The 13,094-nt window shown below is 46.0% G+C and overlaps 1 protein-coding gene across 5 annotated transcripts in view; it reads left to right on the top strand.

The window, feature by feature from the left end:
• Reln (reelin) overlaps nucleotides 1-13,094 on the top strand; it is a 437,778-nt gene that overhangs the window by 375,614 nt on the left and 49,070 nt on the right. For all 5 annotated transcript variants that reach the window (XM_040735124.1, XM_040735123.1, XM_040735122.1 and 2 more), the window contains exons 44-46: nucleotides 1,090-1,348; nucleotides 2,166-2,415; nucleotides 6,617-6,785. In XM_040735124.1, the coding sequence (XP_040591058.1) occupies nucleotides 1,090-1,348; nucleotides 2,166-2,415; nucleotides 6,617-6,785 (678 nt within the window). The remainder of the gene's footprint in view (nucleotides 1-1,089; nucleotides 1,349-2,165; nucleotides 2,416-6,616; nucleotides 6,786-13,094) is intronic.

Genomic DNA, 13,094 nt, shown 5'->3' with positions numbered 1-13,094 from the left:
AATGCACGTTTTCATTAATCAAATGTTAAAGGCTGCATTTTAGAACTCATCCAGTTGCATGCTGTGTGGGATTTGCATATATTGACCTTAAAATGTTCACTGCAAGATCTCAGTGTTTTCAGAGCCATGACATAAATAAATAGGAGTTGGGAGAATTGTGAGGAATGAATGACTCTGTGTATAAGACTGATAACATTTATTATCAGTCCTGTTACATTATTGAGTATATATGTTGAGTTTGACATGAAATTTATTCTGCTTTACCAGTTAGAATAGTGGCCAGGCCAGGCACCAGCAGCTTGCCTGCCAAAGATAACATGTGAACCAGTTTTCATTGGCACTCCAGCTGCTTGCTGCCACTCTGTCCACCTCCCTGCCAGCTAGGAAAGCTGCCCCTGGCTGGCTGCCACAGTTCTCAGCGGCCAGTATCATCCGCTTCCAGACCCAGCAACAGTCAGAGTCTGGCGCAGCCCACCGCCACCAAAAACCCACACTCATACCTCCCTTCTCCGGCACAACAGACAGAAAAGAGGCCAGGTCCTACCACAACTCTTCCAAGAGTGGCCTGGTCTCTTGGAAAGAGGAGTTCACTGCTGAATTTAAATGTGACTCCTAAAGCCAGTGATACAAGATCTGTAAAGCTACTGGTCAACGTGAGAAAGGCTGGCTTTGCAGGAACATGGCATCTGTGTAATGGATATTCTTCTAGTTTCAAATACTGAGCACGGAAATCCAGCTGTCTTCACCAGACAATACACTCTCAGACTTGATCAGCCTTTGGATCTCACCCAACTTATAAAGTAGCCAAGGGATGCAATGACACTCAACTCACTTTCCTCGGGCTCCTTGGAAAAGGATTCAAGATACAAATATGAGCCAGAATTGCCATTTTTCACACTTCACATTTAATTAACTCCCATTCACATTAGAAAGGAAAATTAAACTTTGAAGTGGTTGCTTTGGGCATGCATGAGAAGCCATCACGTTTATTAGAGCCATCCATTGCCCTGCACTGCCCCTGGTGCTTGCCTTTGGTACTGACGCGGGTCTCTCTGGAGCGGAAGTCTACAGTAACGTGTTCTCGTGCAGGTTTGTGCAGTTCTTCATGAGACTGGGGTGTGGTAAAGGTGCCCCAGACCCGAGGAGCCAGCCCGTGCTCCTGCAGTACTCTCTCAACGGCGGCCTCTCCTGGAGCCTTCTTCAAGAGTTCCTTTTCAGCAACTCCAGCAATGTGGGCAGGTACATTGCCCTGGAAATGCCTCTGAAAGCCCGTTCAGGTTCTACACGCCTCCGCTGGTGGCAGCCATCTGAAAATGGGCACTTCTATAGTCCCTGGGTGATCGACCAGGTCAGTCTCTTCAAGAGTATCTACGCTAACTTTTATGACCTTAGAAAACACATTAGTCCAACTCCATGCTGGTGGAAGCCCAGACAGATAGTTGAATGACTTGCCCAAGGGCACACAGCTAAATTAGATATGGTGTTTAACTTTCCTTTCATTCTCTACTCCCCCAATTGCCTATGCCTATAAAAGCAAATGACACAACAGAAGGCCTAGGTCGTGCTCAGAGAGGACGCTGCCATATGGATAGAGGGACTTTATCAAGCGTGATACAAGGTTATAATTCTCTGAAAAGGGAAGCATGCAAATTAGCATTGGTGCCACACACAGTTATTCTCAAATCCTCTTTTCCAGCCTTTGATGAAAAATAAATAAATAAACCTCCCCCCGACCTCTTTCTGGACCGCGTGAAGGATCTCCATACATAATACAGCGTATCAAACAGAATACAGAGAACCTGTTCACAAATAGTAGAGTTCATGCAAAGAATTGGAACTGAAATGCCTGAGGGCATGACTGTCTCTAAATAGAAATTTTACATGGAAAGCCAAATTTTGTTCTCCCAGCTTGGGGACATGTGCTTTCCAAAGGCACAGTTTGGCCCACAAATGGCTGCGAATGGTTTTGTCAGTCCTTTGGTTTGTTTTCTGCAGCTCCTTGCCAGATGGGCGAGCCGACCACAGAAACAGGAGCACTCTGAAAGGCCCCAGCACTGTCTAGTCAGGCAGCACCAGTTCCGAGGCAGCTGACAGATCAAAACAAACAAACAGAAACAACTGTATGTTAAAACCCAAATGCGGGATGTTTTTACAATGCATTTCAGATTCTCATTGGAGGAAATATCTCTGGTAATACAGTCTTAGAGGATGACTTCTCCACTCTGGACAGCAGGAAGTGGCTGCTTCATCCAGGAGGCACGAAGATGCCTGTGTGCGGCTCCGCAGGCGACGCCCTGGTCTTCATCGAGAAGGCCAGCACCCGCTATGTGGTCACCACAGACATCGCTGTAAACGAGGACTCCTTCCTACAGATAGATTTTGCTGCCTCCTGCTCAGTCTCAGACTCTTGCTATGGTAAGTGTTGTACAGCCAGGGAGACAGGAGCCTGAGTGTGGGTTAGGGAGATGACTCTTCCTGAGCAAGCATGGGGACCTGAGTTGAGCTTCCCTCCACCCACATAGAAGGCCAAGCATGGTTGTATAGCCCTGTAATCCTACACTGGGAAGGCAAACACAGGCAGATCGCAGGAGCTCAGGGCAGATCGCTGAAGTTCCCTGGCCGGTCAGTTTGATCTATCGGTGAGCTCCAAGCTCAGTGACAGTCCCCATCTCAAAAAGTAAGTTGGAGAAGTAATTAAGGAAAACACTGAATGTCAACCTCCAGCTTACACACACACACACACACACACACACACACACACACACACACACACAAAGTTAAGTACCAAGTGAGCTATCATAGTGTTAAGTACACAAATGATCATAGTATATTTTATGTTCTTGGGATATTCCTGAAACTTTAATTTTTCTCGACAACATTATGTTGTATAGGGTATATTTTTGAAAACATTGTGGACAAATTGAGTTTTAGAAACCTATTTTCCACCTGGGGATGTAGCTTAGTGGGAAGATTCCTTGCCTAGCATACATGAAGCAAGTTCTCCCCAGCACTATATATAGTAGTGCACGCCTGTCATCCAAGCACTCAGATAGCATCATGAGGGGGACACTAGTTGCCATCATTGCTCCTTTGTCCTTTACCTGAATTTACACACCCCTCAGGGTCACTGTATACCCCCTCCAGAACACTGCTGAGTTGATATGGGCCCTTGTTCTTTCTTAGACCCAAGGGAGTGAACATTTGAGGGGCACCATTACTTTCAAGTTTCAGTGTAACAAGATTCCCTGCTCCTATGATTCTGAACTTAGGGAGAATCCCAGAAGGTACCCTCTGTACTTCAAATACAGTTGGTTGACACTAGAAAGTGGGGGGGTGGAACTTGTGAAAAAAAATGGACAAGCAGAAGGTGTGTACTCTATATTTGGTAGGTACATTCTGCTTGAACAGATGCCTCCAAAGTTTAGAATCCAGTCGATGACTGAAGCAGAGTGTTCTATAGGATGGAACTGAAGTAAGATGTAAGGCAGACTCGGGAGGGAGAGACGGTGCATGGCGTCCCAGGAGGATAACAGTGAAGAACGGAGTCTCCACTGGATCTTTATGGCTGGAGGGTAGATGGATTGGAGAAACCGTCTCAGACTGGCTTAGCCAAGCTTGACTTTAGCTGAAGTAGAGCAGCAGTAAAGAAAGCCCCCCCCACCCCGCTCACAGGAAGGCTGTGGCAAACAAAGCTCACTGGCCCTAAAAGCAGGAATGTGCTAGTCACTCCAGAGCCCTGGTCTTCCCGTAGCCTAGGGAGCCAGTGAGGAGAGCAAAGGGAGCTACAGCAGCCCAGGACTAGATCTGGGCTCACAAGCCTGTCTCGTGTGCTTCTGCCACAGCTGAGCCAGCCTCCCGGGAGAGTCAGTGAGTAAGGGAAAGGAACTTAGTTGGGGTAGTCACAAGTTTCGAAGGACCTTTAAGAGCAGATACAGAAACTGGTGCTTGACACAGTCATGGATAGTGGACTGCAGATACAGAGGGCTTTCGCCCTAGTGTCGGCTCTGTTGCTGTGATAATAACCCTGACAAAAATCGGCTTAGGGAGAAAGAAGGTTTTTTTTTTTTTTTTATCTCACAGTCCTAGGTTACAGCTCATCGTTGTGGGGAAGACAGGAACATCAAATAGCGATCCACATCACAGCTATAGTCTACAGCATAGAGAAACAAACGCACTTGTGCTCGTTTGATCGTTGGCTTGGTCAGCGCTAGTCTCCTGCCTAGGGAATGGCACTGCCCACCACTGCAGGCTCTTCCTTTAAAGACAACCCCCACAAGCCAACCTATCACAGACAGTTCCCCGTTGAGACTGTTTTACTGTGTCAGGACGGCAATGAAAGCTAATTGTCACAGGAGTTGTGATGTGTTTTAGGGGCGATTCGCTCTGTGTGAAGGTAAGTAGGAAGGTACCCTAGTAAATAAGGTGTCCCGGTGAGCTCCGGTGGGGGCGCGGGGGAGGTCAGTGATAGGGTGCAGCAGCATGTGAAGAAAAGTGGAAGGGATGAAGGTAATATGAGACAGTGCAGACAACCAAAAGGCAGCAACTACCAAAACCAGGCTACAGGCTCAAAGCGGGGAACACAGGAGAGAGCCGTCCAGTTTTGTGAGTGGTATCTCAATTTCAAACCCAGAGAACTAATGTCATGGGTGAAGTTTTGTGGCTAATACAATTTGTTGGTTTATGGGAGGAAGTGGTGTGGTTTTCTTGGTTCTGGAAACAGGGTTTCTTGGACCTGTAAGGAGGACCTGTCTAGACTTCTTCAGACAGTAGTCAGCATCAGTGCAGGCTCAGAGTCAGCAGGCACTGGCTGGATGAGAAAAGTCAGCTTTGAGACATTAACCGGTAGGTGCAGCTGCAGCCTTAGTATGTATGCGTAGAGGAGGAGGCCAGAAAGACACCGGAAGAATGCACAAAGGCTCCCCTAGTAGCAAGAGTCAGAGTGAAAACAAGATGGGAGGCCTGGAATAATGACCTCAAAGAAAGAACTAGAGAGCAGTCAGTGGCGTCTGAGACCATACGGAGGACACACACAGTGAAGGCAGAGCCATTGTCTGCGCCTGTAGAGCCCTAAGGAGTGCGTGGCCCCATGCTGGCCACACAGGATTCCCTGGAGTGCTTCAGAGCCACTGACCCCAGGACCAGGGCCTGGAAGATATGGGGGAAAACCCTGGCCATGAAATGCAAGCACCAAGAGTTTCTCAAGGTACCCGGTGGTGTGGGGGGAGGGGAGTCCAGTGTGCAGCCAAGACTGAGAGCCATCACCTTAGAGAAGGCATTCAGCAGAGAAGTGGAAACTGAGGCAGCCAGAAGAGCAGCGAGGATGGGGAGAGGCTGAATGCTTAGAGGAGGGGAAGGGAGAGAAAGAGAAGTTTCTGTAGACCCAGTCTGACAGCGAGGATGGGGAGAGGCTGAATGCTTAGAGGAGGGGAAAGGAGAGAAAGAGAAGTTTCTGTAGACCCAGTCTGACAGCGAGGATGGGGAGAGGCTGAATGCTTAGAGGAGGGGAAGGAAGAGAAAGAGAAGTTTCTGTAGAATGTGCTTGCATTCACACGAATCCCATGACTTCCTTACATCCCTTCATGCTTCGCTGATTCCCCGGTGTGTTCCCTTACACAACAGAGCAAAGTATGTAAGAAAAGAGATTGTGCGGTTTCTAAGAAGTGTCATTTATAATGAGAGCAAAATTGACACAATTGGCCAGATTTTTTGTAGGGTGATCAAAATTTAAAAGACTGGGCCGGAGATGTGTCTCAGTGGTTAAGAGAACTTGCTGTTCTTAGAGAGGACTGAGGTTTGGTTCCCAACACCCACATTGGGTGGCTCACAACGGCCTGTAGCTCAGAAGAGGATGAGATGCTCTCTTTTTGCTTCTATGGGCACCCACCCAAACACACACACACACACACACACACACACACACACACACACACGCACGCACGCACGCACGCGCACACACACACACACATTTCTGTCTTAACATTTTGAAAATACTGCTCAAATGCTTTATGTTAACTAAGGGGATCATTAAATATATCATTGACAAAAAAAGACATGAAATTAAGGGAGAGCTTGTTGAGAACGACTTCCATGGGAGAAGGAGGGTAGGACCGGATATTCGGTGTACAGGACTAAAAGTTCATAGTGTGTATTATAAAATACATTGCTGCTTGTCTACCCTTAGCAGTATAGGAAGCAACAATTACTTTGTTGTAAATTTCCTAAAAGGTTCTCATTATAATGAGTGATTCGGGGAAAGTAACTTTATTTTACTTGATCATATCTCCTTAAAAGGAATTACGGTCCAGTATTATTTATTAAAATTAGCAATAATGGCCAGCATTGTGGCCCACACCTTTAATCCCAGCACTCAGATCTCTGTGCTTTTGAGGCCAGCCTGGTTTATGTAGTGAGTTTCAGGACTGTGTGAGAGACACTGTCTCTTAATAAGAAAAAAAAAAAAGCAATAATATACAGAGAGAAAAACCAAACTGGCAAACATTTCAAAGTAGGAAACATAGACATAGGAGCAAAGCCACACTATTTCGTTATACCTAACCCTGTATGTGCACAGTGAGTTCTGTGGTTCCGGGTCTGCAGACTTGTGCTTACGTTTCAGCTGTCGAACTGGAGTACTCGGTGGACCTCGGGCTGTCGTGGCACCCGTTGCTGAGAGACTGCCTGCCCACCAATGTTGAGTGCAGTCGCTATCACCTGCAGCGGATCCTGGTGTCGGATACTTTCAACAAATGGACCAGAATCACTCTGCCCCTCCCCCCTTACACCAGGTATGGCTGCCCCTGCATGTATGCCCCAGCGTGATCAGCTTGGCTATATGTCAGGTGTTAGCAGGACAAAGTTTAAATGAGATGCGTGAGAATGTGTTCCTTATTTAACTATGAATTAAGGCTAAGTTAGTAAGAAGAGTAGGAGTCGGTTTCTGTGGTGAAGTTGTTGTTTTCCCTAAATCCAGGCTTTTCCTGACTTTTTTTTTTTTTTGGTTTTTACGAGACAGCTTTTCCTGACTTTTAATGCTAATAACTTTTGAATAACGGCTTATACAGGAAAACACTGGCTGCAACACAGCTTCTCCAACTTAATTTGGAGACAAGACGCCATTTAAAATAAGACCATTGGGTGCATAAGAGACTTAGCCACTGTCAACACAGTGGTTCATGATTTCATATAAATGGACACAGCAAATAAATGTGTCCTAACATTAGCCTCTGCTTTTCAAATTTTATTTTAAGTATTACTGTGGAGTTTATCACCTGGAAAAAATGTCTGTGAAAAGCAGCCGTTAAGTGTTCCATCCACCACACACCAGTGAGAAGAATTTTGGTTTGACAAAAGTGCCTGGTAAATGGTGGTGAGGACTCTAAACTGCGTGTGCATTTCTAGCGGGTGGGAGGAAAGCAGGGGACGGGCTTTCCCAGGAGAATGGTGTTCTATGACCCCTTCGCCATGGGAAGCAGAGCTAAGCACAGGAATGGCATCGTGAATGGCACGCCTGCTCCCCCTGAGGAAATCTGGCCGAGTGCCGTCATTAGCGGGAGCGAAAGCAGCCGGCACAGTGCAGAACAGGAGTTATAGTTTAGGCCCATTATTGTCCTGTCACCTCCCTGCAAATGAAGAGTGAATGAATCCTCCCAGCAAACCACCATAAAATGCACCCATTCATCTAGTGCGGAACTTTTCCTGGGGTTACCATAAATGGAGTGGCTTCTGCCCTAACAGCCTGCGGCTGCTTTACAATTGCTGGGTCAGAGGCAGGGACTATATTAACTGTGAGCAGAGCTGCCAAGTTTAGATGAGATACGTGAGATTTTGTTGCTCGTTAAAGGGATTGCTGTACATGAATTATTAAGGCGATCTTAATAAGTAACAGGGAAAAAACTCCATTAAGTCAGCCGTCTTTTAAGTCTTTATGAATTCTATGAATTATTACCCAGATGCTTGGCAGCATTTTGCAAATAAGTGACATTCTAAGATTTACTTCAGCTAGTCATTATACCCTTGAGATGCCTACTGGAGAAAAGTAATTATTCCTCATATTTTAATCTGTCTTTTAATTGTCTCTTGCACAATACTCACAAGAATTTTGACCCTTTGAATGATACATGAAAAATCAAATAAACATCTATTTCCCGCTGTTATCACATTGAAAATACAGTTTGTTTCCTATATCACCCTCAGGGCTCATTGTTGTACAATGCTCTTAAAGGTGACTCTGCCTTACAACACACCCCTCTGAGTAATTCAGAAAGGTGCACAGATGAAACCCAGGCTAAACCCACTTCTTTGCATGCTTTGCCAAATACCAGAGAAGCACATCAGAGTGTCAGAGCCCTGCTCTAACACATGCTGCGTATCTCTCCTGCCTCCATTCTCAGCCTCATGACTTTTTAAATTGCTTTGCCTTGCTTTAAGTTAAACTGACTCAGTGGTAGAACACCTGTGCTTACCATGCAGGCAGGCAGGCACGCAGACAGGCAGGCAGACAGGCAGGCAGGCAGGCAGGCAGGCATGCAGACAGGCAGGCAGACACGCAGGCAGGCAGGCAGGAAGGCAGGCATGCAGACAGGCAGGCAGACACGCAGGCAGGCAGGCATGCAGACAGGCAGGCAGACAGGCAGGCAGGCAGGCATGCAGACAGGCAGGCAGACACGCAGGCAGGCATGCAGACAGGCAGGCAGACACGCAGGCAGGCATGCAGACAGGCAGGCACGCAGACAGACAGGCAAGCAGGCAGGCACGCAGACAGACAAGAAGCTAAACTGTGAAGTCTGGGAATGTGTTGAAGTTCTGTGCAGTCTGCCGGACCTGAGTGTGTAGCTCTTTGCTATAAACAAGATGGTATTTACAGCTTACAGATGCATACGAAGTAGGAGCCAGCACTGACCATGACCAAAAGACAAATGAAACTCTTCTACTGTCTTATGATAACGCTATAAGGCTAAGTATTGTTGGTAATGGGAGTAAATGGAAGATGATAGCCCACAAATTGTCATCAAACATTTCACCATACATAAATAGCCAGTAGTCATCAGTAGCAATTGTTCATCCATTTAGTCACATGTTTTTTAAAAAAATGCTTTTAAGTATTTAATTGTTTGCTAGTCTTTAGTCCATTCTGGGTTTATCCCTACCTGGAAGAACTTTCAGTTCAGTAGAAGACAAGCATTCACCGGAGGGCGATCACCGGAGCTCAGAACTAGCTGTAGAATCCGCTTGTATGTGATGGAGCACTGGAAGGTGGTATTGTAAGATTGGCTATCACAAGAAGATATGAGTTGTTCTGGAAGGTACAGAATACTTTCTTGAGAAAAGAATAACTTAAGTAAAGGTGAACTGGGCAAGGAGAAAGGGCAAGAATGTTCCAGGCCAGGAGAACACCCTGTAGTGGCAGGAAGTTGTTGTGTCCGAGTTCAGACAGAGAAGGGAAGAAACTGACATGTGAGACGAGAGATGGCATCAAACCGTGAAGATCAGGACACGTTTAATACGGGGCTTTTTATAGGAATGCGCACAGGTCCACTAAAGTGTGCAGGAATCAGAAGGCTTATTGTAACTGGAGAACGAATTAGGGAGGTAAGGGTCTTAGAGAGAGGCGGAGGGTGGGGCAGACCAAGACTGGTGGAACGGTTCAAGAGTTCTCAGTGGACATAGAGAGAGATGCAGACTGTGCACTGGTGGGCCTGCGGATGAAGGGGACAGCGGACGCGAGGGAAGTGGCAGCCTTGAAGATGCTCCTGCTCTCCGGCCGATGATGTCACGCCAGCGCCGATGCTCCCTCCTGGCTAAACACAAGCCGTGCCGTACTCCGCTCCAGGCATTGCTGTGTTCAAACCTAAGAACTTGGCATCATTTTTTACCTCCATTCCTTGCCACATGCAATGGTGGAGTTAGGTCTTCCTGGAAAACCATTCATAATATCAAACTGTAGAGCATTAGAGTAGCCTAACAAGAGCGAGCACAGAGTAATGGTACAAGACTGTCTTAGCCTCCCTCCCTGGAGAGGGTACGGCCTGTTGGAGGAACTGAAAATGTTTCATGCTGCCCTCCCTGGAGAGGGCACAGCCTGTTGGAGGGACTGAAAATGGTTCGTGCTGTCTATAACTTAAAGCTTTGCTGGGGAACAGCCTAAAAACAACTGGGAGATTGTATTGGAAGTCAGATTTAGGGAAGGTTTTGGGTAGAGATGAGCCTAGGCTTTGAAGAATTCAGTGAGTAAAGGGAAGAGCATTCTAAATAGGGGATCTGGTGAAAAAGACAGAGACACACAGACCTGAGCCCCAGAGTTACTGTTTAACACAGAAAAGGCATGGGAGGTGGTGACGAGTGGAGTTGGTTTTACTTACAAAAGGTGTTGAAGCAAGAGAGTAAGCATCAGGGAAATGAGACTGTGGGGATAAGGCAGCTGTCAGAGTCTCCTGATGTGAGGTCATGAGGACCTGAGTTTGAGCCTCAGAACCGAGGACAGGAAACCAGACATGGTGGCGCAGAATTGGAATCTCAGCATTGGTGTGAAGGACAAGCAGATTTGGGTTTCTGGCTTCACTGGACAGTCAGTCACCAACCTACTTAGCAAGCTCCAGGCCAAGGAGAGAGCCTGTCTCAAAAAAGAAGCCTGGGGACTCCTAAGAAATAGGTGCAAAGTTGTTCTCTGACCTTCACACACACACACACACACACACACACACACACACCTACATGAGTGTATACACATACTGCTATAATGTATTACATATGTCTGAATATATATTAAAGACTTGGAAAATGAATCATAGGATGCTCTGAACTTGGACTATTCTAAGAAAAATTGGCAAAACAGACTCAGAGATGGTGGCAAACATGCTGTGAAGAAGAATCCGGGCTGCAGTTAAGAGATAAGAAGGAAGCACTTATTACAGAAAACCTCAAAGAAATGATTGCTAAAACACACTTGCTAACTTCTCCATTGAACATAGAGAAGACTCTCAGCTTTGAAGATGAAAGTCTACTGATGATGCCGTAACTACATCAGCTCACCACAGAGCACAGACAAGTGGAAATGGCTCACGAAGGAAGTAAGAGGATGCAAGAGTCAGAGGCGCCCTCTGTTCACAAGCCAAGTGAGATGTGATGTCCATGCAGGGAAAGATCAGGGACTTCAGCCGCTGAAAAGAAGAAACAGGTGTCCAGATACTTCAGGTTTTCCCCGATTTTTAGTGTCTTTGAAAGACTAGTTTTAGAGCTCCTGGGAATAGTTTGTGTGGCCCAAGAGCCCACGGACTCAACCACGGCCTCACTGTGTCTCCATCAGGTGTCTACAAGCTATGGTCCTAGGAAAATGGATTAGAAGAATGCTGTGAGTTACTGAGAAGGGCTGAATGAAAGATAGGGTGATGCCAAAATCAGTTTCATACTCCGATCTGAATCTGCCTTCTTCTTCATAACTAGCCAGACTTACAAATAGCAGGTGGTTCAGGTAGCATGGGTTCTTGAATGTCAGCCGAGAACCAGGGTGAGCCACTGGGAGAGCAGGTAACTCAAAGCCACCGAGAAAGGGCAGAAGGGAGTGGCCACAGAAGGCTCAGGTGAACCTTGGCTATTTTAAGTCGAAAATGATCCACTCCTGCTGGCCCTAACGCCCCAGCTGATGCCATCTCCTTTGAAGACTGGCTGCGGCACATTGGAAGCCAGGTGCTCCTGCCACAGAAGGGAAGTGATTAAGAGTCTGGAAGTTAAAAGGACAAGAACGAGAAACACAAGAAAGGACAGGTGTGTGGAAGGACAGGGATGATGGTGAAGGGGCAAAACCAAAATCAATTGGGAAGGGAGTGCTACTTCTCAGTGACACTCCCACGTACATCTTCAAATAAAGAAAACAGACCCAACCAGTCAGTTTAACATTTGCTGTGTTCTTCAAATACCCCAGAGTCCTTAGTTCGTTTTATTAACAAGATTCCTCGCAGCTGCCTGGATACTCCGTATGTCTGTCTGTTGTTATTCCAGGACAACACTGTGTTTTGGGAGGCTTCATTGGCAAGCGTTCATGTAGCTGAACAGTATATTCAGCACGTTAAAGCTAGCCAGAGAAATACTGCACCACCTCTCCTGTGTCATCTGATGCTTTGAGCACTCTGCTGTGCTTCTGCTGCCACTGTTACTTTGGGGGTCCACAAGACACAGTGGCTTCGTAAAGCCATAGAACCACTGAGTCCCCCACACTGGGTGTGTCCCTACACTGGATTTCGTGTTAAACAGGTTAAGCCTATGACCATTTATTCTACAATACACAGCTGCCTCTGAGCCATATGGAGTGCCAACTTATTACCAAGGGTTCTTGGAGAATTTGATATTTGACTGGTCTTGCACATATATGTAAGTTGTTAACATCGCTTTCACAGCTAAATATAAACCATTCTCCATAGAAAAGACATATTGTAAACCATATGAAATCTCTTATTTTTGATGACCATTCCGGTGAGGCTCTCAGTGAGTTTATTCAGAATATTACAATTTGTATTATTGCTTTCTGCGATTTTTAGCACAATTGATTTTTAAAAGTTATTTTGCTGAAAGATGAGAGTCATTCCTTTTTATTTCTAATTCTTAAATTAAAAAACTTCCTGTGCTTTTAAAGGGATTTTTGTTGGCTTACATTTTTCTTTATTTAAAAGGCAAATGTGTAAATTTAAAGAGAATCACATACCCGACTCCCATGTGCTTATTAGCTGGTTTCAATGCACAACCAACACTGAGCAGCCCACTTACTCCTAACCCCATGCTGTTTTGAAGCAAATTCTAGATATTGTAGCATTTCAACTGCAGACATCTCAGTGCACATTCCTAGAAGAGAAGAACATTTTAGACAGCTATGATGCAATTATCACAGCTAAAGTTGGCAATTTCTTGTTTAGAACTTATCCAATATTCATTATTCAGATTTCTGTATCTCACAAAGTGGGTCACAAAGTTTTTGCAAGTCAGTGTACAAATCAGGACAGTTGGTTGTACTAGCTCCTAAGCCTCCTTTAGCCTCTGGCTCTCTTCCTCTTTTTGTAGGCAAGGCTGGACACAACAAGGCCATTTGCTTTTCCCAATGTCACATA

Source organism: Mesocricetus auratus, unplaced genomic scaffold (genome assembly GCF_017639785.1).
Source record: "Mesocricetus auratus isolate SY011 unplaced genomic scaffold, BCM_Maur_2.0 Super-Scaffold_100043, whole genome shotgun sequence".
NCBI classification, from domain to species: domain Eukaryota; kingdom Metazoa; phylum Chordata; class Mammalia; order Rodentia; family Cricetidae; genus Mesocricetus; species Mesocricetus auratus.
Note: the sequence above shows the minus strand (reverse complement) of the source record. Positions and strands in the feature narration are given on the sequence as shown.